Here is a 27,433-nt window from a genome sequence, read left to right as displayed (position 1 = left end):
ATAATTATAAATGATTCAGTATATGCTGTGTTACTTAACTCATTCAACAAACATGTACTGACTATTTCCTGTGTGTTGGGTAGGCACTGTGATAGGCTTAAGTATATAGGAATATAAAGTTAAAAAGGTAAAGCCCTGGCCCTTAAGAATCTCTAAAAGTAGTTGAAGCACTGCGTCAGGAATATAAAGAAAAGTAAGGCAATAATTAGTCCTGCCCCCATGCTTGTGAGCCTCTGACAAGAGTACCGATGGAGGTCCTTGTATGTTTCCCTCCTCGGACCTCTGACTCTGATCTACCGCATCAGGGGTTTCACAGGTATGCACATGGACCTGAAGGCCCAGCTCCATCCAAGCGCCATCTCTCCTCTTCCAAACAGCTGTGCCTTGGGCCTAGGGAGTACACACGAGGCATGCCACTATTGGAAGAACGGACCGGGGAAGGAGGCCCATTGCAGGGATTTCTGGGGTCTTGCACAGCTACATGGTGGTGGGCAGGGGCGGGCACATTTCCTTGGCCCTACAGGCTCCTCAGCCCATAGGGAATGGCAAAGCTGGAGGAAAGCCAGAGTGGGACACTTTCAAGCGTGGAGTCCAGGACAAGGACAGTTTGGCAGTACTGGCGACAATATTGGGGCTACAGAGGAGAGGATGGTTGGGGGAACTGGTTCTAGTCACACAATACATATGGCTAGGTGAATGCCTTGTTGTGGGGAAGGTGTATAACCATACTTCTGTAAAAATGTCCAATAAGTGTTTTAATATAGGTGAGAAGCTAAGGAAAGAGTTCTAAGCTAAAAGATACACATTGGAGTTGGGAACAAAAACTGGAGAATACTATACACGCGCACGCACACACACACACACACACACACACACACACACTTATTTTTTCTTTTTTTTAATCCTTCCTTTTTAGAGAAAGGAAGGAAATGAGAAAGAAAGAAACATCAACCTCCCCCATCCCCTTAAGCTTCCTGACTGAGATCAAACCCACAACCCAGGTATGTGCCCCGACCAGCAGGAATCTAGAGAGAGGACTGAGAAGGAACAATTACAAAGTCAGGAAAAAATAAAAGGAAAGATGGACATCATAGCAACTAAGAAGAGTAAGGAGAGAAGGGCATCAAGAAGATGAGAGTAAGTGGTTGATAGCATCAAAACAAACAGTTTAACTGAAATGTAACCACTGGATTCGGCAACAAGGAGGTTATTCCTGATCCGAATAAAAGCAGTTTCAATAGAATGTTGAGGATGGAAGTTGGTTTCCTGAGGAAATGGAAATTTCCATTTATACCGTTCATTCTGGTAGTTAGAAACAGATGGCAGAACATAAATTAGGTATAAAAGCTTGGCAATGTGAAAAAGAAAAAACACCCAGCTTAAATGAAAAGTCTCTCTGCCTTCACATATTGAAAGATAAATGCACCTCATTGTGATTGTCTGAATGCTTTCTAAGCACGAGTGAAAGAAGCCGGCTTTCAGAAATTAATACTTAGTGATCTGGGCTGACTGTCAAAAATAACACAGATAAACAAAAGAAAAGTGATTCCCAATCTTCAGTGAAGTGAAGTCAATCGTATAATGTCTATTTTTGTGTGTCATTACATGCTTGTTTTGTTTTGCAAGTAACAGTTGAGCTCCTTGTGGATAAGGACCATGGTTTCTGAATTCCCAGAGAGCTTCATGAAGAGCTGAGGCAGTGCGGGTGCTCTCTAGAATCTCTAGAATTCACCGACTGATTCCAGGAGATGCGAGTGGGGGTCACTGAGATGCACAGCTAACCTGCCCTTTAGAAATCTGTTACCTGACACATGCATCACATCAGTTCCACTTAGAAATTTTTAAAAGTTCCAATTCAGCAATACAAAAAACAGAGTGATTAACAAATATCATGGAAATAAAGCTTTTTTAAAAAGACACTGAAGGTGGTAAAAGCAAGGCCAACACTTCAATACCTTCTCAAGCACAGTGGACTTGAGAAGAATGGGCGAAAGTTCAGAGTGTGAGGAGGCAGTTTTGTCTCCTGGGCAATAAGCTCTATAGCAGAAAGGGAGTTCTCTGGAAACTGACTAATTAATTCAAGGGGTCTAACTCTTGCTTCCTCACCTGCAACTTCATGCCTGATGAAGTAGGTGTATATTCAGATTTCAGAGATAGCAAGTCTGACTTTGCAGGCCAAGCCGTGACAGATCATCCCAGTCTCCTCTCAGTGACTCCTGAACTTACTCCCTCTCCCAGTCTCCCATCCTTCCCCTTTCCTTCCTTTCTCCCTCAAGTATTTTTCCTTTTTTCTCCTACGGAGCTTCTGCCTACTTCTGAGGCCTGGCTTGTGCCATTCCCATAGGCCAAATGAAAAAATGGATGATAGGGGAATTTCCATGAGACCGAGAGAAAGATTGAAGATTCGTGAGTTTCTCCAGTATCAGCAGAACTGGGTGATAGAGACTAGGAAGGTGGAGTGCTCCCCACCAGTGTCAGTACTGCTGAGGTTTGCTGGCCTGTGGCAGGCCAGGGGGACACCTAACGAGGCCTCACCAAGTCCTGCCCTTGCCCTGTGCACCTTCTGCCCACAGATAGGCTGAGGCCTTGGTGGCACAAGTGGCATTTGTGCACAGCTGCAATACTTTTCATATTATTCAATACACTACAGCTTTTCAAACAAATGCCAATAGCTAAAGTTCAAACTGAAGATCTCTAGTTCCCGTTTTCTAATGTACCTGACATTTCAGTTTGTATTTAATGATATTCTGGTATCCTAACCTTTCGCTTTCTGACATCCTGGAACAAATACCTATCATTCATAAATTATTTTCTACTTAGAATAATATGATGTTTTAGCATTAGAATTGTTATAGCTGGAAGAGACTTGAAACCTCACCTAGATAATCCACCCTTCTCATTTTATAGAAATAAAAATTGAGTTCCAGAAAAGTTATCAACATGTTTAAAACCACACTCATAATTTTATAACTTTCTTACCTCTAAAAGTATTGAGGGGAGCTACAAAGTCATACAACTAGCTAATGGCTAAGTCAGGACTAGTAAGTAAAATTAGAACTGATACCATCAGTCCACAAATCTCTCTACACTTCCACATGGTCTCATCCTGAATGTTCTCTGTCAATAACAGTAATAATAAAAATAATTGATTGTTAAGATAACCTAAGGTTATCAGATTCAAAGGCATATGGTAGCTAGCATATTTTTATTCTGTGCATAAAGCCACTTTACAAACCTTCAGTTTATTATGACTGGCACTGATAATAACACTGGAGAGTCAGCTTTTTAGAAGCTTGGTAGATACAGCATTAGTGTAAATACAGCAATCTTAAATTCTATGTAATTTTAATATGAAATAATTTAGAATCCAAAAATACCTCTAAGGCTCAATATGCCAGTGGTTCACAAACTTTTTCCCAATTATTAATCATCCTGAATCAGAATAAACTCATGTGTTATAGGATTTCCTAGATATTGAAATAGCAAAAGTGCTAGAAATAGTTTTCCTGTAGGTAGCCCAAGAAAAGATAGGGAGCGGGAGAGGGAAAGAGGGAGAGAGAGAGAGAAACATTGATGTAAGATACATCGATTGGTTGTGTCCCCCATGAAGCCAACTGGGTCAGAACCTGCAACCCAGGTATGTGCCCTTGACCAGGAATCAAACCCACAACCCTTTGATTTGAGGGTTGATGCTCTAATCACTGAACTACACAGGCCAGGGCCCTTTTTTTTTTCTCCCCCAGATAGATAAGCAATTGTCATAAAACCATATGCTAAACAAATCATTTTTTCTGGTATGATCATTTTAAATGTAATTTTGCCAGCTGCAAAGCATTTCAAAATGGAGTATGTTTCTAACACTTATTAGTAAATGTTATCTATTGTTACTATTAATGAAAATAACACTGAATTGAAAGACAATAGCATTGTGTTATAGGAATCAATGTATACATCTATAATTAAAAGCAGGTATAACTTACTATATAAGTTGACGCTCTAGCAGTCTTTAAATTGTTTACTGGGTATGCAATATCATATTTCACACTATAGAGCAGTGCCATTTATAATTTCTCTTGGTATGATTTGCTTCCAGATCATAAAAGAAGTAATGTTTCACAGTTCATTATTCTAAATTCCTTATTTATCTACAATGTTAATAAAAGTGGTAAATAATTTTTCCTGAATTTTCATTGATTCTATGTACATAGAATAAATAATTGATACTATACAGAGGTAGAACAACATTTGGAAGATGGTTAAGACTAGTTTTGAATTGAGAAAAGGGCTTGTCAGAGAGCCACTATTCTCGAGACTTACAGAAGCTAAGATACAGGATGCCATGGGTGCAGGGACAATATTCCAGAAGGCTGGGTGAGAAGTTCAAAAAACTCCAAGTGAAACAGGGCCACAAAAACACAGACTGCTAAATGCTGTTCCAGTGCTGGACAAATGCACATTAACAGTCTTTATCCCTTCCCACTGAGGGTCAGATGGAGACTGAAGCTTAAAAGTGGTGATGTATTAACCTACATGTCAATAATACATATTCCAATTGTAGCATTTTCATTTTAACAGCTGTATATGCACTGTTAATAATACTGCTTAAAAGAAATACTGGATGGACATAAAATGAAGTTTCATTTCAAGGGGATAATATTCCTATATTTTTCATAGTTGAACACACAGGACTGAAAATTATATTTATACCCTTTTTTCTTAAACGATTCGATCTCTCTGAATTCTGTTTTCTTTCTTTCTTCTCTTTCCTTCTTTGTGTACATTTCTTTATGAGCTCTATTTCTTTTTCATACCACCTTCTCCACCAACACAGAGAATCAACCCTTTATTATTCCTTGAATTTTATATCTGGAAAGTATATGAAGGGACGGATATAAGACTAGAGAGAAGTAATAGAATGGATGGCCCAAAACAGGAGAAAAGCTAACAAAAAAATTAATAGGCATTTTATTTTTTTATTTTTCTTAATCTCTACCTGAGGATATTTTTTCCATTGATTTTTTTAAAAAATAGATCTTTATTGATTTCAGAGAGATGAAAGGAGAGGGAGAGAGAGAGATAGAAACATCAATGATGAGAGAGTCATTGATCGAGACCGCAACCCGGGCATGTGCCCTGACCGGGAATCGAACCCCAATCACCTGGATCCTAGGTTGATGCTCAAACACAGAGCCATGCCCAGCCGGGCTCCACTGATTTTTAGAGAGAGTGGAAGGGGGGAGGGAAGGGGAGAAAGAGAATCATCTAAGGAACCCTTTTGAGAAACACTAATTTAAGAAATTGATGGTCTGGTCAATAAAAATATCTTTTAATTACAGATTATAACTGATAAAATAATTCTTAATAGTATAACCAAAAGAAAAAAAAAATTTTTAAATCTTCTTATGGACCCCAGTTGCAGAAATGAAACTACCTAGACAGTTCAGAAGAGGCCTATGCTTACCTGCCTCCATGCCTTTGTTCCTGCTATTCCTCTATCCCAGAATATCCTTCCCCTGACTATAGCTATCAGAATTCTATTAATCCTTCAATGCCTAGTTTAATTATCACCTCCTTCACGAACTCTTCTTTTTGATAACCTCAAGCAGAACTTCTCTCAGTCTCTCAGGGCAACTGTAACCTCTTCTGTGGCATTAACTACAGTATTCTTCCTTATGTTAAACTATTGTTTTCCTGTGGTTATCATAGCTCCTGGATAGCATGAAGATGAACTTGTTTTCTTTTTATTTATATAACTAACCAGTATAGTATATTCCATATGACAACTAATAAATGTCCACTGAATTAATCATTATATAGGGGGAAAAATAAATGCTACAATAAATATGACCCTCTACTGATCATCTTAAAAATAGAACTGTTTACTGAAAGTTTATAAGCAAACATACTCATAACAAAAGAAAAAATGTGGAAAAGAATTTTAAGTTATTTATAGGAGTTACCTTCTTTTAAGCACTAAGTCTGATACAGGTATGCATCTTAGACCAGTTCCCAATACCATAAGGAAGGATGTCAGAAGTACAGTTATCCGAAGACCTAAAAAAAAACAAAAACATCTGGATTATTTTCTATTTTCTCTTCACGTAAGTCCAATGTTAAGAACAAAGTTTCTTTTACTCAAGCATACTGATATTATATCCTAATATTATAGCTTTTCCCTATAACTCCCAACATGGAAAAAAGACCTCTACATGCTGAAAATGAAATCATTATAACTTTAATAGGAAACTTAAATGATCACATCAAGGATAGAGGAAGAAGTTCCATTAGCTCTAGATTTTTAAAATAAATGGCTAGAATGTTTTGTTCACATGTAACACTAAAAATATAGAAAATAATTTTAAAGGACTACGTTTTTAGTTTTATGTCTCAAATATAAAATTTCTAATTTTCAAATGCAAGCTGTAAAAATTCTAAACTTCTCCTAAAATGTTTTTAAATGTGATACATTACTGCTTTAAATTTTCTCCAAAAATGGCAACTGGGCAATTATGCATTTTATATAATAATCAAGATAAGTTAATGCTTGTTATATAGGGTCATAGGAGGTGGTCTTTGGAATCCTTTGATTATTAACACAATAATGATCTTTTTATTTATCAGATGGCTTTCAACTTATAGAAAGATGTTACTTTAAAAAAAAAAAAAAAAAAAAGCATGGCTTAGGACTTTAGAACAATTTGGGTCAGGTCATTTTCCCCTCGGTATCCCAATAGGATAAGTTATTTTTAAAATGTTTGCCACCGGTCAGTCACATGCATAATAGGATAAGAGAGAATATAAAAACAAGGTAACCAAAAATAGACACAATAATCTAGCTATGGCAAAGTAATACAATGGGACTATACTTCCTACTATTGGAAAGCTGCACTTCTGTTACTGCTAAACTAATAATGGCCTTCCTGTGTGCAGCAGCCCCATCACGGGGGGGCTCATACTGAGTATGTGTCAGAGGTGGCAACAGTTCTTCCAGTTTCTCCCAAACTCAACACCTCTTTGAAACCATTTCACAGTGAGTAGACAAACTGTTTAATGCAAAATTTTCTCTTTTTTTCAGACCTTTCTCTTTTATTCGCAAAGGGGAGATGGTTAAACGTTTGGTTTTCAAAGGGCTTCTCTACTTGAAGGAAACTGAAAGTCAAAAAACTGTAATTATTCAGATTAAACATAGTGAGGAAAATAAACTTGAGATCCAAATCAGGTATAAGTGGATACTACATTGAGGATAATTTGTGATATGAACTGAGTTAACTTAATAATATTCATATATGATCTGAATATGATTAATACAATTTAGCAGAAGGAATAGCACAGAAAATTGTGCTTCTCGGTAACAAGTAATGCATACATACTGCTCATTCACTGTTTCTACTAACAGAACACAAATTTTAAAACCACATTATAGCCCTGGCCAGTGTGGCTCAGTTGGCTGAGCACTGTCCTTTGCATCAAAAGGTCACTGGTTAGATTCCTGGTCAGGGCACATGCCAGGTTTGCAGGCTCAATCCCCAGCAGGGGGTGTGCAGGAGTCAGCTGATTGATGTTAAACATCACATTGATGTATCTCTCCCTCTCCCTTTCTCTCTCTATAAAATCAGTAAAAACTTTTTTTAAAAAAAACCAAAACACAACATATTATAGTCATAGGAAATAGAGTACAATTAATAGAAAGTACATTTATGATCATAAATATCCTAAACTTTCAAAATGTTGCTTGGATAAGGTTATACTGGGTGCCCCATGAGATACTGAATAACATTTTACAGATTTGGGACTATAAGGTTTACATTCTACATGCTATTTATTTTTTCCTAAATATTTGGTTTGTAATTAAGGTAAGCAGCCACCAAGTGAGCAGTGGGGCACTGGTAATGGCAATTTGGTCCAAATAACCAGGTTTCCTATTACTACTGCTCAAGGCTAGCACATTTTTCTACTCAGTTTGCTTTTTATCAAACAAATGACAATATAACAGCTAATACAAACATTTAAGAATCAAGAGTTGTGAAAAGCTGATTATTAAAGCAACCTCACAGGTATAGCTTCTGGCTTTCTTGTTTATTTTTAATTGTTGCTAAGTATTACTTAATCCACCCTAGCTGATGCTCAGTTTTGAATAGAATGCTTTCTTTATCTCATTCAAATCTATAGAGGCAGGACTCTATAACTGCATGTAATCAAAAATATATCAACTGACTGGGAAGGAGAGGTAAGAGAACCCCAGGAATATAGGCTTAAGAGACATCTAAGACCTTTATATAAATAGATCCCAAGTGATTACAGTACTAGGATGTGAGTGCAAAAACCATTTGGTAAAAGGTATTAGAACAATTTTGGAAAACCAAACATGACTGAAAATAAAAATCAATTCTATTCAAATATGGAATCCAGATACTGAAGGAAGCTTCCTTCCAATGAAGGAGATAACTCCTTTTTTACTGGGAACCTGTTTTGTAGAGGAACGGAGTCTCTACAACAGGTGCCTAAAAAAATCAGGATGCAAAGTTGACTGGGATTGCGCACATGTGCGCACACACACACATGCATACACACATCCATAGCGGATGCATGGGAAATCAGTTATGGCCCTGAAGTTTATCGGGTAAGACTACCCTTTCCAGGCTCCACAATTCTATCAGCTGGACTGGATGCAAACTCTGCTTGCTCCTGGCAAGACCTCCACTCTCCCTATCCACAACAGTCAGAGCCGTGCCAGCACAATCTGCCTTGGAGACCATCAGGACTGATCATACTGTGCCTGTTTTTCCTGTTTACATCAGTCAAGAGAGATCCCATGATGGAATCCAAGCCATATCCCAGTATGGCTTCATATATCCCCTAATCTAACCTCACCGCTGCCACCTCCCCAACTTCTGAAACCTTGCCACTGTGCCTGCCTTCTGAGGTACTCAGAATCAGCGAATCAGTGGAATTCCTATATTCTCAAGCTCTTTTCTAAATATTCTCTTCACCTTCTTACTCCCACTGAAACCTCTCCCCTGAGGACACTGCTTCTCCAGCCACTTGTAGCTCATTGTGACTCTCTCCTCCCTGAAGCTCCCCAGTCTCTTTTTTCTCAATGTTTTTAAGATTTTTGTCTGGTTTTAAGCAATATGATTATGATGTGTGTCAGTATAGTTTTCTTCATTTTTCTTCTGCTGGAATTCTTGAATTTCTTAGATTTGTGGATAACAAATTTGGTAATATTTCTGCCATTATTTCTTCATTTCCCCCCCACCTCATCTTACTCCATACCCTCTCCCATTACCTCTCTCTTCTCCTTCTGGGATTCTAATTACAGGTATAGTAGGCTACTTAAAACTGTCTGGCAGCTCACTGATGCTTGTGAGGGGTTTTGTTTGTTTTTAGCCTTTTATCCATTTTGGATAGTACTTATTGCTATGTCTTCAAGTTCACTTACCTTTTCTTCTGAAACATCTAATCTGCTATTAAATCCTGTCCAATATATTTTTTTGGTCTCAGACATAGATTATATTTTCATCTCTAGAAGTCTAATGTTGGTCTTTTTTTTCCCTGTGTCTCTCCTTGCTTTCTTCTATCTTCTTGAACATATGTAGTATATTTAGACTAGTTGTTTTGATGTACCTGATTCTATCATCTGTGACATTTCTGGGTCTGTTTCCATTGATTGCTTTTTCTCCTCTTTATGAGTTGGATTTTCCTGCTTCTTTGCATGCTTGATAATTTCTGATTTGGATGTCAAGCATTCTGAGTTTTACCTTCTTTGGTGATAGATTTTTTTCTCACTCCTTTAAATATATTTGAACAATGTTCTTAGATACAGTTAAGTTACCTTTGATCGTTTCAAGGAGTTCTTTTAAGCTTTACTTGGAACCAGAACATCCTTTAGTCTTGGGATCATCTGTCTTTACTACTGAGACAATGCCCTTCTGAGTATTCAACCCAACCTCCTATGCATTATGAGGTTTTTCCATTTTGGCTGTTGGGAAAGTGAACTATTCCCAGCCTTGTATAAACTTTGGGAATTGTTCTGACTGTTCCTTTTTGGTGGTCCTTTCTCCAGACTTGCATAATTTCCTTACATGTATCCACTGATCAGTGCAAAGCTGAAGACTCAAGAGGAACTCCCTGTAGATCTAGACCTTGCTCTCTGTGAAGCTTTCTCCCTCTCTGGTAGTCTACCCTAAAAATTCCAGCTATGTTGGCCTCTTTGAATTCTCAATTGTCTCCTCAACTTAAGAAAACTATAGCCCAACTGGTGTGGCTCAGTGGTTGAGCATGGACCTATGAATCAGGCGGTCATGGTTCGATTCCCAGTCAGGGCAAATGCCCAAGCTGCAGGCTCAAGGCCCAGTAGTGAGTGTGCAGGAGGCAGCCGATCAATGACTCTCTTTCATCATTGATGTTTCTACCTCTCTCTCCCTCTCCCTTCCTCTCTCTGAAATCAATAAAAACATATACCAAAAAAGAAAGAAAGAAAGAAAAGAAAGGAAAGGAAAGGAAAGGAAAGGAAAGGAAAGGAAAGGAAAGGAAAGGAAAGGAAAGGAAAGGAAAGGAAAGGAAAGGAAAGGAAAGGAAAGGAAAGGAAAGAAAAGAAAAGAAAAGAAAAGAAAAGAAAAGAAAAGAAAAGAAAAGAAAAGAAAAGAAAAGAAAACTGCAGGGCTCTGTTTGGGCTTGCCATCTCTTCAGCTGCTTGGAAATCCTCTCCAGGTAGTAAGCTGAAGCAATCATAGGAATCACTATCCTGCTCTACCTGATGTCCAAAGTCTAAAAACCACTGTTTCATATACTTTGATTTTGTTTTTTGTTTTTAGTTGTTTAAGGAGGAAGGATGAATCCAGTTCCTACTACTCCATCATGGCCAGAACAGCCTTTGATTTAATTTTATCTGACTGTAATACTCACCACTCCTGGCTGCAATTGTCTACGGACCACCACATACCTGCCTCCAGGTCATTCACCTTCACTACTTGAAAATGAATTGGCTCATTATTGTTCCTTAGGACACCACTTCTTTCATAAATCTGGTGATTTCAATATCTACTAGATGATAATTTCAATATCCTGGCGTCTCAGTTCCCTGGCTTCTTATTCCACAGTCATGCCCTCTACCCCACCGTAGTCCTCCATCCTCTTGGTTACACTCTGACCTTAGGTTTACCATAATTGCATCCATGACATAATTGCGATTTTAAGCACTCTGCTCTTTAACCATAACCTCCTTTCTTTCCCACTCATTCCCTCTAGTACTTTAAATCCTCATCCAGTTGGGAATTCTCATCCATCTCATGTCTTGTCTTTTCTGCTTTACCCAGTTTAGATGCCACAGTCCATTGTTCTATCACTCTCTACATAACCCTCAACTCTTTGCCGGCACTTTCTTAGTCCGACTCACCTGGTAAACTGCAACTGTGGTTAAATCTCTCTTTGCCAACTCTGCCCATCCCTGTGCTTGCCCGACAGAATAGGCTGGAGGAACACACACCCATGCTGATTGGTCTCTCTTGAAATTAATGACCAATAATTTAAAGCAGGCCTTTAGTGTCCAACAATCCTACTACATATACATCATGAGCCACATTATGGCATTTCGGACAATGATGGACATATATAAAGAACAGCGGTCCCATAAGATTATAATAGAGCTGAAAATTTGCTACCTCCTATTTATGTCATAGCTGTTGTAACGTCGTAACACAGCATTACTCATGTGTTTGTGTTGACGCTGATGTAAAAGAATCTACTGTACTGCCAGCCATATAAATGTATAGCACATACAATTATGTACAGTACATAATACTTGATAAAAAAACAACTATGTTACTGGTTTATGTATTTACTATACTGTACTTTTTATTGTTAGAGTGTACTCTTTCTACTTATAAAAAAAAAGTTTGCTGTAAAACAGTATCCACGTTACACGGTAGTAGCCTCATACATATGAGTTTATCACTACTCTTGATTGCATCATTTTCACTTGTACTTGATTTAATCTCATGTTATTTTGTACCATAACAACCTGTACAGGCTTGTAGTCTAGGAAAATAGGCTATACCGTATAGCCTAGGTGTGTTGTAGGCTAGATCATCTAGTTTAGTGTAAGTGCACTCTATGATGTTCACTCAATGATGAAATCGCCCAACGAAGCATTTCTCATCAGGTATCCCCGTAGTCAAAAGACACATAACCATAATTTCCTAGTGTGTTCTCCTCTTTGCTAGGAAAAAGTTTCATAACTTATCCTCTCTTTTCACTCCTCCCATAACTGTTCCCCTGTGCTTACTTGTCAGGTGATCATTTTGTTTCCTATTTTCTGAGAACTATAAGCAAAGATAACTTCCACAAGCTCCCCATATGTATCTCTATCTATACACTCCTCGTCTCGTCTCGTCTCGTCTCGTCTCGTCTCGTCTCGTCTCTTGTTACTATTGGAGAATTAGCTGTCAACGCTTCTACCTAAGGCCAACCCGTCTACTTGTGCTCTGGAGGACTGCATCTCCTGCCTACTCAACCATATGGCTATAGCAGTTCTTCCCTCTCCCTCAAGCATTGTCAATTTCCCCCATTCTACTGGATCTCTTAGGATACTTCATTACAGAGATATGCTTTAATATCTATCTTTAAGAATACCTTCTCAGTGGCCACAATCCCTCTGGCTACTGCTCCACTTCTCTACTGCCCTTTACAGTATAACTACTTGAAAGAAATATCAACACTCATTTTCTCCAATTTTTCCCCTTGCAATTTATTTTGAACTCACCCCCACCATTCCTTTTTTAAAGGACACCAAAGAGCTCCACATTGCTAAATCCAAGGCTCTATTGTTAGTCAGCACTAGCTGGTTCTTCCTTATCACTGCAACCCCTAAGTGCTGGAATGCCCCCAGGTTCAGTCCTTTCTGAAGCAACACCCATCTCCACAGGTGATCTCACTCAGCATCAAGACTCCGAATACCATTACAGATTGACAAATCCCAAATTTAGTGCTCAGGCCTCTCCCTTGCACTCCAAATTTGTAAATCCAACTGACAGTTTAACCTGTCTACTTGGATATCTAATAGGCATTTCAAACCCCTGATCTTCATGCCATTTGCCCTCAAATTGCTCCTTCCACAATCTTCTACATGTCAGTAAACTGTAGCTTGATTCTCCTATTTACTAATGTTAAAAAACTGAGAAACATCTCAGACTCCTTTCCTTTCATTACACCTCAACTCCAATCCATCAACAAATACTGGTGAATCTACTTTCAACATATATCTGGAGTCTCACCACTTCTCAAATTCTCCACTGCTATCACCCTGGTTGGAAGTCACCATCAGCCCCATCTGTGTTATTCCACTAGCCTAATGGGTCTCCCTTCTCTGGCTCTTGTTCTCAAGACAACAGCAGAGTCATCATTTTACTCTTCTGTTCAAAGCCTTCCAATGGAGAGACCCTTCCTCATTCCTCCATGGTCAATGTCCTTAAAGTGGTCTGTGAGGCCCTGAATGATTCAGCTTCCCACTACCTCTGACCTCACCTCCTACTGTTGTTTCCCTCATGGCTCAACTCCAGCCACACAGGCCTCATTGCTCTTGGATACACCAAGCAAGTTTAGGACCTCTGTCTTTTCCCAAAACAGTTTTGTCCAGAACTGACAAGTCAAGCTTCTTTTTAACCTCAGGTCTTTGCTCAGACACACCTTATCAACAAGGCCTTCCCTGACACTCTATACAGAGTATTATCCGATCACATCCCCTTTCTCTCTTGCCTCATTTTATTTTCTCCAAAGCACTTTTCACCTTTTGACATAGTAAAGATTTAATTTTATTGTTTGCCGTCTGGGTTGTCTCACTAGAATGTAGACTCTGTGAGGGTTATCTCCCCAGCGCTGAGCACACATTTAGGCGCTATCTCTTCTTGAAACTTTCTTCATTTGGTTCCAGGGCACACTAGCTTTTGGTTCTCCTATTATCTCACTAACTATCCTTTTTATCTCCTTGCTGGAAAATAAAAAGGGGTGAAGGAGTACAAAACCAGTCTCAGGAAGATAAACAGTCTTCTAAGCTAAGCTGGCTGTGACCCTTGGCAGTAGGAAGAGCAGACAACTACCTCCACCTTCTAGGAAAAAAGAAACTTTGGAACTTCAGGATAACAGGAACTCACTTTCTATGTATGCAGGTAGAATATCTGCAGTAGGGCAACTGACATATAAAATTCTTTTAGCTTTCTCCTACAGAAAGGGAAAACCACTTCCTAAAATTTTTAAATTTATTTTTTATTGCTTCAACCAACTGAAAACATAGACTTTAATTCACCGTACGTTCAGGGGAACTCTAAAATAATTCTTAAAGTAACTTATTTTATGAAGCAAATAGGTAGTCCCTAATTTATCTGGCCAGAGAGAGCAGATAGATTTATAATAATAAGGGTGAAAATTAACATTTCTCCACCATAAACACAAGGTTGGCTAAACTTAGCGAATAATATTGAAAAATGCTCTTGATACAAAGATAAATAAAAAGAAACAACAAAATAGCATTTCCCTCTAAATTCAGCCAACCTTGTAAGAAATGATTGAGGAATTGTCACAGGTTGGAGGAGGTTAAGGAGAAATAACAACTAAACACAATTTGGGACCCTTCACTGAATCCTTGGAACAGGGGTTGGGTGGGGCAGGGAGACATTCGTGGAAAAACTAGTGAAGTCTAAATAAAGTCTACAATTTATTTTAAAAGCAAACACACAAAAAACCCAAACAAAGAAAACCTCCACTGAGTACAAGAAACCCTACTGCAGCACCTAATGCACATCCTCTGCATAAGTACCGGCTCTATCTGGAAGTTCCACACCAACCAAGACACATCTTGGGCGCCTTTCATTGTTAGAAGGTTCTTTCTTGTGTGGCTTCTCCCTTTGTAACTTCACTCAGTTTAGTGCCTCCTTCCAGAACCACACACACTAAGTCTAATTCCTCTTTTACTTGATCTCCACATATTTCATACTCTGCCTCGTTTCTTTTTGAAGCTTGACACATCCAGTTCCCTTCATGTTACACTTTATGTTTTTTATATTCTTTATTCTTCTTGCCACATAACTTTTAAAGTATTCCAGTATGTCAATAGCCTTTTTAAAATCAATGCTCAGAACTGTACACTGGAGTAGAGCCCATCAAATTATTTCTCTTCTTGGTTTAGACACTATGCTTCTCGGCCTAAAATCATCCTCCCTCTTTCAGCAGCTATATCACATCTATCGTGAATCATTTACCCATAATTGTGCGGTATAATTCAATGCCTTATCATTCAATTCTATGATCTTCTTTTCCTCCTCAAAGAATCACACTGGAAGTGGTGAAGAGAGATTATCTGACCACAATATTCTTCTGTGAAGAGAGAGTAGGGAGAGTCTCATTCATCTGCAAGTTTTATCTGAGAACTATACATCTCAACTGACACAGCCACCTGGTGACATTCACACACTTTAAAGCTGCTGTGCATCTTTTCCCAGAAACCAGAGTCCTATCCCAGTTTCCCAACAGCTCTTCCTGGGCTGGAGTCATCTCTTAGGCAAAGCCAACTCATTACTTCCTTGTATCTGGGCATCACCCGTCTATTTTCTGACCTTTCATCCTCAACATTCCCAAATCCCTGCGAAGTCAAAGCATCCAGCATTTCGTGATGTGTACAAAGCATACATAACACGCAATGCTCTGAGGCCCACAATTTGCAAAAGCGTGCACATTAAGAGAACGCTTAATCCCTGCTGTTGCATAATGGGCCTTGATAAAGACATAATAGCTGCAAAGAAGCCTTCCCGTATTTGCTGCTTTGGGCACAGTGGGTTCCTAGTCAGGAATGGGATGCCAGCAACCCTCCCGTCACTTCTCACCACGTCTGAGACGAAACCCCCGGAGTGACAGCGCCGGCTGGCGCCCCCGGAACCCCTCACCTCTCTTGTCCAGGAGCCACATGAAGGCGAAGCAGGGCAGGAAGCCGATGGGCCCCCACAGCACGAGCAGCGCGATGTCCCAGCTGGAGAAGCCATAGGCCTGCCGCGCCGAGTTCTGGATGGGGCCCCAGGTGTTCCAGACCAGGCCCTGCGCGAACCCCAGCAGCGAGAAAAGCAGGAGCACCAGCCAGCGGCGCCCGTACACCCGGCCGGGCCCCGGGGCCGCCGCGGGCAGCGCCGCCGCCGTCTCCCGGCTTCTCCAGGCGGGCCCCGGCGCGGGCCCCAGCAGCGGCTGCCGCTCCTCCTCAGTGCTCCAGCCGGAGCCCATGGCGACGCGCGGCCCGCGGGGCCCCTGCCCGGCGCGGTCCGAGCGGCCACCGACTAGTCCCTCGCAGCTGCGGCGGGAAGAGGCGGAGGCAGAAGCTGCTTCGGATGCCCTCGGCCTCCGGGCCGCGCCTGGTGCGCCTGCGCGGCGCGAGCGGTTCCCAGGCTGGGAGGGGTGACAGGTGTGGCCGACCGGGTGGAGGCTGGGGTGCCAGAGCAGGACGCCACCCCCCCCCCCACCCCCCGGGTGGCGAGAGACGGAGTGGAGCCGGCGTTCCAGCAGCAGGACCGGGAGGAATTGGAAAGGCAGGGACGAGCGCGGCTGAGCCTGGGGAAAAGGAAACTCCCAGAGAGGCTGTGGGAGAGGAGGTTGGGCAGAGAACCCGGGTTGCTGGAGGAAGTGTCCCAAGTTTTACATCATGTGCCTGGTAAACAACTTGGTGACCTCTGGTCACTTAAGCTAATGCTTGCTTCTAATATTGGGCTTCTCTTTTATTTTTTTGTTGGTTTTTTAAGCTTCAGAAATCATAGGGGGAGGTAAGATAAGATTGAGGTGTAGTAGGGACTCAAATGTTGCAGCTTGAAAATCATTTTTTATGTACGGTAGGTACTGCCTAGTATTACATATCCAATGAGATTATAAACTAGCCAATTTTATTCATATATAATAGATATAGCTAAATATGTTTCTACTTTTTCCTGTCACTAATAGGTGATCAATAAAGGTATGTTAATTAAACTGGAAGATTTATGCCTTGGCCGGGTTGCCCAGTTGATTGGAGGGTTCTCCCCATACACCAAAAGGTTGAGGGTTCGATTCTGGTCAGGGCACATAACTAGGTTGCGGATTCAATTCCCAGTCTGGGCGCCTACGGGAGGCAACCCATGGATGTTTCTTACATCATGTTTCTCTCTCTCTCCCTCCCTCTCTCTCCCTCTCTCTCTCTCTCTCTCTCTCTCTCTCTCTCTCTCTCATCAATCATAAAAAATATATATCCTCAGGTGAGGATAAAAAAGCAAAACACTGGAAAGATTTGGCCCCAAATGACCTAGATCCATCCCCAGTTATAATTTTGACCCAACGAAGAGTAAACGAGAAGGGTGGGGGTTGTTGATCTCTCCATCAAGCTGCCGGTTGTTTATTTTGATATACAAACCCATAAGCCTGACAGCTGCCGGGCAGTGCCCTTGAAAACCTAAGCGATCTGGCTTGTCTGGGTGGGGAAATGAGTCACGGGGAACACAATTAAAGGGCATCTGATCGAGGTTCATATTCCCCGGCAGCCACGAAAATCAAATGGAGTCTTGTTGCTGCCAGAAGGGCAAAAGAGGTGGGAAGAGAAAGGAAGAGAAGCGTGAGATCTCCTTGTATCCAAGGCTGGTGAGAGCGGCAACAGAGTAAACGAATGCAGGGCCACATTCCACTGCTCCGAGCCCCACCAAAAAAGCAAACATCCCCTAGAACTCCAATACACTTGGGTAGAGGAAAGCGCCAAGTCGGAAAGGAAGGACCTGACTAGAAAACGAGGAGAAGCAGAAACGAAGCCAAGAAAAGACTACATTGAAAAAAGGATAAAGTCTAAGGAAGAAAAAGGAGCCACAACCGAGACCACGTGGCTACAACAGCTGCGGAATCAAAACAAACCTGCGGGGCCCCGCCCAGCGCTCGTCATGTGACCTTCACGTGAGCGGCGCTTCCGGAAGTGCCCTGTAGCAACGGCCGGACTCCTTTCCGTGTGGCTGCTTGGAGCAGAAATCTCGGCCCTCCTCCGACCTCACTCACGCTCCACTCCGCTTTTGGGTTTCGGGCGGAGCTGGAGTCGTGCTAGCCATGGCGACAGACCCGGGGACGACCACCGAAACGGGCCCTGCAGGTGGAACTGGAGAGGAGGAAGGTAGGTGCCAGGCTGTGCCAACTGATTCATTCTCTTGGCACCTCCCACGGGCCTGTTTGGTCTAGCTTCTGTCCCAGGTCTCTCTGGCCCTGCATTAAGCTGTGAGGAAAATTACTTATTTTGTAGTGAGCGTGGCTTTTCTCGACTTGTGCCATTCAGATTTTTGATCCTCACACAGGCCCTGTGTCCCCGCATCCTACCAGTGCTGTTGTATGCAAGACGGCGTTTTGAATGTTACAGTGGATTACAGTTAAATTTGTGAGATTGGAGTCCACCCTTGAGGTAAATGGAGATATCTGGGACCTTTGTGAACAGGGATTATGAGCTTTTGTTTGGTGTCGATGGAATCCTGCTTTAAAGAACAGGTGAGGTTTGGAAGCTCATGAGCGCGGGATTCCTGGTACTGTTCTGGGGACTGCCACAGGATCCAGCGATTGTTTATAAAAGCGCCTTTTCCCAATTGAGTAAAGAGGGATAGAAAGGAAGAGGAATGACTGATATACGTGGTAATGTGAATACTATCAGAAGTGCACATTGGGTGAGGTCTGTCACCAGGAGAGATCCCAGTGGGAAAAACAAATGCTTCAAGGTGGGAATAGTTTGAGGTGGGCCTTTATAGTTGGATGAGATAGTGACAAACTCAGGTGGTAGTAATGGGGAGTGGTTGGAAGACAGCAGGAAAGCACAGGATGGATATGATTGGAGATCAAAGTCATGTTTGCCTGGAGGGGGAGATGACCATTCCAAGCAGAAGAAACAAATAATAGCTTTCTATGTGACCACAGTCTCCTGCCTGTGTACCACAAGGAGAAAATTCTTGAACTTCATCTATACCCCCAATTCATCAATCCTTCCATATTCTACCCATCTTGTATCCCCTAATCCAATTAAGAGAGTGCATGTCATAGTTTGTCATTATGATCTCTCCCTTGAAAATACACTATCTCTTGTCCCTCTCTGCCTTTAATTCTTCTGGAAAAACCCATACTCTGGATGAACCCAATTTTTAGCCTTCTTTGCACCTGCACCTATATGGCTGAACTTTCCTGGAAAACGTCCTGGACAAATTGATGACACTGTAAAATGAAAATGGTCCACCTCTTGAATATTCACTCAGCATGAGCCTGAGATCCTTCTTATCCTCTGTTTCTGTGGTGAGCCTACTTTCTTTTTCCAGTGACAGTTCCCTAAACTTTCTATATACTCTCTTCATCTCTTTCTCATTTTCAGCTGATGACTTCTTTGTAAGTCAGGTCAGTTCTGCATCTAGTCTGTCAACTTTTTCCTCCTTTACTATCAGACCCTTGTCCAGATCATCCACATTCCTTAGTCTGGGCGCTGCTCTTGTCTCCAGGAACATCTCTTTCACTCATCCCCTTCCTCTTACTTGCTTTTCACATGGCTGGTTCCCTAATCTTCAAGTTTCAGAGTATGTCACCACCTGAGACCTAACCAGAACAGCCTATTTAAAACACTCCGTAGTTTTCCATGACCCCTAACTCTAAATGTTCTATAATACAGCATGCTTCTTCCTTTTGTTTTACTTATCACTATCTGTAATTACTTGTTTATTGTTGTTTCTTCCATTAGACCTTAAGTACCTTGAGGGCAGGTCCTATATCTGTTTTCGCCACAAACAGCACGTACAGTGCCAGGCACTTAATTCATATTTGTTGAGGGAATGAATAAGGCAACCCTGTGCCAAGTCCAGAGGCAAGAGGAGAAAAGAGCTTGGCCTGGTCAAGGAACTGAAAGAAGTTATGAAGAGTGGTGAGAGAACAGGGATCCTAAAGGGCATCTTATACCAAGTTAAGGAGCCTGGACTTTATGACTATAGGAAGCCTTGGAAGAGCTTAGGTGGGAGAGTAACAGGATCAGATTTAGTTGTAGGAAGATCACTGTGGCTGAAAGGTGAAACATAGATTCAAGGGAGAGCGATTAAAGGACAAAATACTTAATCCTCATTAGTTTTAGTTTCCTCCTCTGTAAAATGCATGATTATTGTGAAAGTTAAAGATACTTATAGCTCATGTAGCATAGTATCTGTCAGGAATTATGTATTTAAGAATGGTAACCGTTTTTATTATTAATAGAAAGTGCTGGCATTGGTGAATGACTGATGTTGAAACTGAAAAAAATTAATTAGAGATATTTGAAAATTTCCAGCCTGAGAAATGACATATAAATTAGGAACCTGAAGAAAAAAGGAGGTGGTTGGGAAAGCACTGTTAAGTTTTAATGTGAATGTGTAGAGTTTAGGTTTGGAATGATGTTGACAAAGAAGATGTGAAGCATGCAGCAGGGGAAGATGAACTTTTTATTTTTTATGGTATTTGCATACCATAAATTCACCCTTTCAAAGTGTACAATTCACTGGTTTTTAGTATTTTCACAAAGTTGTGCAGCCATCACCACTCTACTTCCAGAACATTTTCATCACACCCAAAAGAAACCTGGTACCCATTAGCAGTAACTCCCCATTCACCCCTCTTTTCAGCTCCTGGCAATCACTAATCTACTCTCTGTCTCTATGAATTTGCCTATTCTGAACATTTCATATAAATGAAATCATATAATATGAGGCCTTTGTGTCTGTTTTTTTCCACCTAGCATGATTTTTTCAAGGCTCATCTGTGTTGTAGCATGTATCAGATGGTTGAATAATATTGCGTACATAGTATGGATATACCACTTTTTGTTTATCCATTCATCAGTTGTTGGGCATTTAGGATTTCACTTTTAGGCTATTATGACTAATGCTGCTATGAACATTCATACACAAGTTTTTGTATGAGCATATGTTTTCAGTTCTCTTGGTCATATATCATAAGAGTGGAATTTCTGAGTCATGTGATAATTCCATATTTAGCTTTTTGAGGAAACTGGTGATTCTTAATCTTGAAGTTCTAAGGAAGGGGAAATGTGATCAATTTAGGTTCATGCCTGATAAAAATGTACCATTCTGGTGAGGGATGTTGATAATGGGAGATGGGGAATGCATGTGTGAGTGGAGGGGGTATGTGTGAAATCTCTGTTACCTTCCTCTTAATTTTGTTGTAAATCTAAAACTAATCTAAGAAACAGTCCTAAACAAACAAATATGAAACTACTTTGTTTAAGAATCAACTTAAGTTTTGAGTGTGAGATGTTACTTCCAGGATCACACATTGGTTAAAAGCTTTTAGTGAAATTAAAAATTGTCATTCTTTTAATCTGATTCTGTCTTTCAGACTGTGGTTATGTTTCTTTCTATAGGGCTCATACACTTTTATTTATAGCTAGGTTTATACCTATATGAGGACAAGGATGTATTCTTTCTAACTGTTCTTCCTGTCCTGCCCAAGGAAATATCTCATTTCAGGGTTGTATGGACTTGAGTTTCATATATAGCTGACACTTGTATGTTACTAGATTTACTCCTTAGTTAGAGATGCCATACCCTCTGTGTCATTCTTGCTCTCACTTTAAAAAAGGTCAGGGGGAGGCACAGAAGTTGGAAGAAAAACAAAAACCGGTATGATCTCAAACAGTAAAAAATGACCATGCTTCCCTAGCTGGTTTGGTTAAGTGGTTAGAGCGTTGCTGGTGGACTGAAGGGACCCAGGTTCGATTCTGGCCAAGGACACGTACTTCCTTTGCAGGCTCGATCCCCAGCCCCACTTGGTGCATGTGTGGGAGGCAACCAATCAATGTGTCTGTCTCACATTGATGTTTTTCTCTCTCTCTCTCCCCCCTTCCACTCTCTCTGAAAGCAATGGAAAAAATAGCCTTGGGTGAGGATTTTAAAAAAAAGAAAAAGAGAGAGAGTACAGTTAGTTCAGTAGTGTGAAGTATATTCACATTATGGTGAAACAGATCTCCAGAAACTTTTCATCTTGCAAATCTGAAACTCCCTTTCATCCCCTCCCATCAGCTCTGGTAACTGCCATTCTACTTTCTGTTTCAATGAATTTGCCTATAGTAGTTACTTTGTATAAGTGGAATAATACAGTATTTGTCTTTTTGTGACTGGTTTCTTTCACTTGGCATAATGTCCTCAGGGTTCATCCATGTTGTAGCATGTGACAGGATTTCTTTCCTTTTTAAGGCTGAATAATATTCCACTGAACGTGTAAACATTTTGTTTAGCCATTCATCTGTCAATGGATGTTTGGCTATCATGAATAGCACTGCTGTAAATATGGATGTGCATATATCTCTTTATGACTCTGCTGTTGAATATTTTTAATGAAAATTGAGATAAAATAACCAGTGTGTTTTTTTTATTATGAAAAATTTACATAGTGAAAGCTGAAGAGACAGAAGCATTTTGGTAGACATTTTGGAGCATTTTAAAGAGCTTTAGTCTTTGAGACACTATTTTTTCTAGCACTAACTTCACATAAAATACAGCTTTGCTATACCTTGCTTTAGGTTTTAGACTAGTATTACTTTTGAACTTGTAAGCATTATTTATGAACCAGTTTCCTGGTTCATAAATGGATTAAAGTAAGGAGGAGGGGTAACCGGGCAAGAGTGACAAGTGTAAGAAAATGTGAAGAAGAGGATGGTAGCTGTCCAGCATGTAACTGTTTCCTGTCCCCAGGTGAACTTGCTTGGGTGTTCACCACCACACCAAGCATTGGTATTGGCAAGGTTAAATCATAACAGCCTCAACATTTCTGTTTGTGGTGTCTTCAGTGGTACCGCCTTCTAGACCTTGAAATTCAAAGGGTTTATAACTATTCATCAGTTTACTTGAGCACTACATTAACTTTCAGGAGGATTTTCTCAGTTTGTACTGACATTTTAATTAATTAATTAATTTATTTATTAATTAATTTATTTTAATATATCTTTATTGATTTCAGAGAGAGGAAAGAAGAGGGATAGAGAGATAGAAACATCAATGATGAGAGAGTCAATGATCGGCTGCAGCCCGCAACTCGGGCATGTGCCCTGACCGGGAATCGAACCTGGATTGCCTGGATCCTAGGTCGACGCTCAACTGCTGAGCCACGCCTGGCCAGGCTGTACTGACATTTTTAAATAGTGACTATAAAATGAAAAATTATCTTTGGTATAAATTTATCATTTGGTCTTTAGTCATTTTGTTTAGTAGTACTTGCATAATTCCATCAGTGTTCAGTATTTTTCTGACATGGTCCAATGTTCATTATTTGTTACCCTAATATTTACCATTTCTAATATCAACCATTCCAGAGGTTCTAAAATTTCTTATATGTATATACAGTAGTTGTCAGCCTGATGAAATTATCATAGGTATATATCTATAAATTAGCTCACCATGCCATTTTTTTATTCATGCTGTGTCACTATGGTGAGTCTCTGTATTGTAACTTGTGACTTACTCTTTTTTTTTTTAATCCTTGCCTGAGGATATTTTTTCCATTGCTTTTCACAGAGAGAGGAAGGAACAGAGAGAGGGAGAGAGAGAAACATTGATGTGAGAGAGAATCATCTATTGGTTGCCTCCCGTACATGCCCTGACTGAAAGGGGGGGGGGATTGAAGCTGTAACCAATGTGCGTGCCCCCAGCCAGAACTGAACCTGGAACCCTTCAGTCCATGGGCCGATGCTCTAACCACTGAGCAATACCAGCCAGTACACTTGTGACTTACTCTTACGTCACCTTCTGAAAATTTTTGAATATGATTCAAAACTATTAAATTTAATAGTTATTAAAATTTCTATTAAAATTAAACATGACATAAGCTGTGAGTTAATTCTGATTTCAGGATCTTTGTCTTTGCTATATTAACATTAGGGGAGTATCCTGGAAACTTGTGTTAGTACACGCAGACCTAGGGGAAGGTCCCAGGATTGAAAATCTGCCTCTGTGAGGAGAGGGCAGGGAAAGACTGAAGAAAGAGGCTGACTACGACAGTATGGTAATTAGTAGAGATTATTAAGGGAAATTTACATACGAGGAGCATCTTGGGCAGTTACAGGATGAAATGGTTCCCCCCACCTCTTAGCAGGCATCAAAGAATTATATAGTGTAAAGAGGGGATATCATAGGTACTAGTATGTGAATGCTACCAGGTACGGAAAATTATTTTACGTGCTTAGGACAATGGCTTGTTCCAGGAACCAGCACCTAGTAAGAGGCAGGGGAGGAGTGCTGATTTGTCAGAATGAACATGGATTACACTCAGACCGTCTTTAAGGTGAATTTGTGGTAAGCAATCTCTCTTCTGGCCCATGTCCAGCTTTCAAGTCACATCATGGAACAGTGTCTCCTCCACAACTTGGTACATTTTCCTCATTCTCATCTTGAATTCTAAATCTCAGATACAACTCCATGCCAGATATTAATTGATTGAAGCCAGATTACTAGCAAATTCAGAGAAATTAGATTTCATAGTATCTTGTACTTTTTGCATTAACTAAAGAAAAAATTAGAAAAAGGCAATTTGTTTTTTGATGGTGTTTCACTATCTCCAAAAAATTAGTTGCTAACCATGCTGTAATAAGTTGTCTGAATAACATGCTACATTTAGAGGGAGAAGAGAACTGTTGTGCAACACCTAGGTCACTAATCTGTTTTTTCAACAGTTTCTAAGTCATCTAATTCGACATTGCTGCTTCCTGCAATTTTAAATACACTTATACTTTAAAGACTGTAAAGGTTGCTTCACAATTTTTATAGCTCTTTGCAAATACTCTTGGCATGGAATGACTGGATGCATCCCTAGGCTGTTTAATTAATACAGTGTAGATTGCATTCTTCTTTAAAGGAAATTGTAACACTTAAGTTTGTTAATTTAATGGCCCAGTTCATTGTTGATTAAACTGTCAGACACCAAATTAGTTTTATCTCACAACCAGCTGATTGTTTTATTTCTCTGATAGGCCTGAAATTCTGTAAATATGCTAATTTCCTATTGTGGTGAACATCCTACTGCTCTGCACTGTATATGTTTTATAATATTTTTCATTCATTTAGCAAATATTTGAGCATTTAATATATTCCAGTCACTGGGTCAAGTGCTTTAGTTTTTAGAGTCTCTTATTAAATAATGTCTGGGGTTTTTAGATCAGATCATTAAATACTTAAAAAAATTAACAGTGTTAGAGGAAAAAATATTTAGTTTGAAGCTATTCTGTCAAAACAGTAGTCATGTTTTAGGAACTTTCAAAGCTGTATGATCTATTGGCTCTGATTTAAGATAAGTAGAATAAATCCCCAACCCCAAAGGACTGGTGCTTCTGTTTATCTCTGCTCTTTAAATGCCTAGAATTAAAATGTTCAAAGCTTGAATATTTTACAACCTTAGAACTGACAGAATGCTACAGTGGGTCAGACCAGCCATGATTCATCTAACTTAAGCCACAGAGCACTTTATAGGGATGTTAAAAAAAAACACCAAGCTCGGCTGGCATGGCTCAGTGGCTGGGCATCAACCTATGACCCAGGGGATCACAGTTCGATTCCCTGTTAGGGCACATGCCTGGGTTTCGGGCTTGATCCCCCGTGGGGAGGGAGGCCGCTGATGAATGACTCTCTCATCATTGGTGTTTCTGCCTCTCTCTCTCCTTCTCTCTTCCTCTCTCTGAAATTAATAAAGACATATTTAAATTTTTTTTAAAAAAAATTCAACTGAGTAAAATGTAAAGATCTTATTGGCTTTAATCAATGATTCATGAACTGGGCAGTGTCCCATCTAGCAGACAGAAAAGAGCTCCGATGAGCTGTACAAAATGAAAGACTTTTATAGGCACAGGAGCAGGAACAAGGAAGTTATACTAGTGAAAAAGTGAATTGGTTGTGGCAGGGTCATTTTCCTTTAGAGCCTATCAGGCAGATTACCTCTCTAGTTCTGACCAGGTCATTCCTGATGGGATGAACATTCCACTTCTAGGAGAGGCTGAAATTAATTAGGTCTTGGATTGTTGACTTGGGGTTTAACATAAGCGACTCTATTTTGGGCCTGTTGTCTTGTTTTTAACAGGAAGAATATGGTAGTCCTTGAAAACAATAGCTTCGGAAGGCTAGATGTTACACTGCTTATGAGCTAATAACAGAGTATTGGCTATAAGTTAATTATTTTAAGTGAAAGGATTCAGGAAGTAGAATTTTCCTGGTGTTGGCTCAGTGCCACAGAAATGGACATCGTTGCACTCTTTCAGCTGAGGTTGCATTTCCTGGGCCTTCCTTTCGCGCTCTAGGCAGCTAACCATTATGTCTGCGCTTTCAGGCCGAAGATAGGAGAGAAGGGTAAGGGCAGAAAGGCTGACTCAGCAACTGCCAGATAGGCTCTGGCCCCTCCTGTCTACAAAGGAGTCTAAGAAATGTGACTTTTCAGCTACTGCCCTTGCCCAAAGTTCTGTTATTAAGGGAGAAGAGAATGGGCATTGGGCGAGGCAGGCAGGCAGCATCTGTACTACAGGTGTTAACACCTCCCCAACACTCACACATACATACGCACAAACCAAGCCATTCCTCCCTCCCCGACAGCACATATGGATTTATTATCTATGAATCGATCCGAAGCTTTCCTGAACCTGTTTATCTTTTCACCCTATATCATCTCTCCTGAGTTTTTAGTGCTAGTGTAAGTCCCTCGGTTTTAATTCTCTGGAAGCAGGATTGTGCAGTGGAAAGAGCACTGGACTTGGAATCAGGTCCCGTGACCTATAGTTTCCGTTCATCACCAGGATATTGACCTTTAACATCTGAGCTTCCATTTCTTCCTTTGGATAGTGGTAATAAAATACCTTCTCTGCCTTGGTTTACAGGTTTCTTAGAGGATCATATGTGCACTTTCATTTTAATTATACAAAAGTATGTGGCAGATTTCTCCATCTTTATCATCTCTGCCCTCCTCGCTGCCACTCTTGTTCAGGCCCTTATCATCACACTTCTCACTTGGCTATTGCAATAGCTCTGAGTCAATTCCAGTCCCTACATCTCTCTATACATTTCTACATAGCCCTCATTTTTATTGTTGATGGATATATGTACCATGGGGAAAATATTTAGTAAATATTTTTTTACTTTTAAGACAGGTTGTTTATACTTTCAGATGTATCTTGTGGTAGTAGATATTTTATGTGTATGTATATATATATATGTTGTAAGTGAATATGTATATAGCTTGTGGTTAATTATTTTGTTAAAAGCAAATTCCTATAACATGAGTTAGTGGGTGGTTCTTTGAGACTCCTGCTTCATTTTCCCAGTTGTTTCTCAAAGGATAGATCTAATTTTTATGCCACAAATGAGAGAGTATTATAAAAGTATTGTAGCTTTTCACGCGTAGACTAGCAAAACTTTAA

The 27,433-nt window shown here is 40.3% G+C and overlaps 2 protein-coding genes across 2 annotated transcripts in view; one reads left to right on the top strand and one right to left on the bottom strand.

Annotated features, from left to right (window-relative positions):
* Window positions 1-16,260, bottom strand: part of SLC49A4 (solute carrier family 49 member 4) — a 54,370-nt gene extending 38,110 nt beyond the window's left edge. Inside the window, exons 1-2 of the mRNA XM_016200116.2 lie at window positions 15,933-16,260; window positions 5,961-6,054 (exon numbers count right to left, since the gene is read on the bottom strand). Coding sequence (XP_016055602.2) covers window positions 5,961-6,054; window positions 15,933-16,260 — 422 coding nt within the window. The remainder of the gene's footprint in view (window positions 1-5,960; window positions 6,055-15,932) is intronic.
* Window positions 16,261-17,962: 1,702 nt separating this feature from the next.
* HSPBAP1 (HSPB1 associated protein 1) overlaps window positions 17,963-27,433 on the top strand; it is a 39,059-nt gene continuing 29,588 nt past the window's right edge. The window contains exon 1 of the mRNA XM_016199934.2: window positions 17,963-18,151. Within this exon, the coding sequence (XP_016055420.2) occupies window positions 18,088-18,151 (64 nt within the window). The 5' untranslated portion in view covers window positions 17,963-18,087. The remainder of the gene's footprint in view (window positions 18,152-27,433) is intronic.

The sequence above is a fragment of the Miniopterus natalensis genome, chromosome 6 (genome assembly GCF_054644295.1).
Source record: "Miniopterus natalensis isolate mMinNat1 chromosome 6, mMinNat1.hap1, whole genome shotgun sequence".
Lineage (NCBI taxonomy): Eukaryota > Metazoa > Chordata > Mammalia > Chiroptera > Miniopteridae > Miniopterus > Miniopterus natalensis.
Note: the sequence above shows the minus strand (reverse complement) of the source record. Positions and strands in the feature narration are given on the sequence as shown.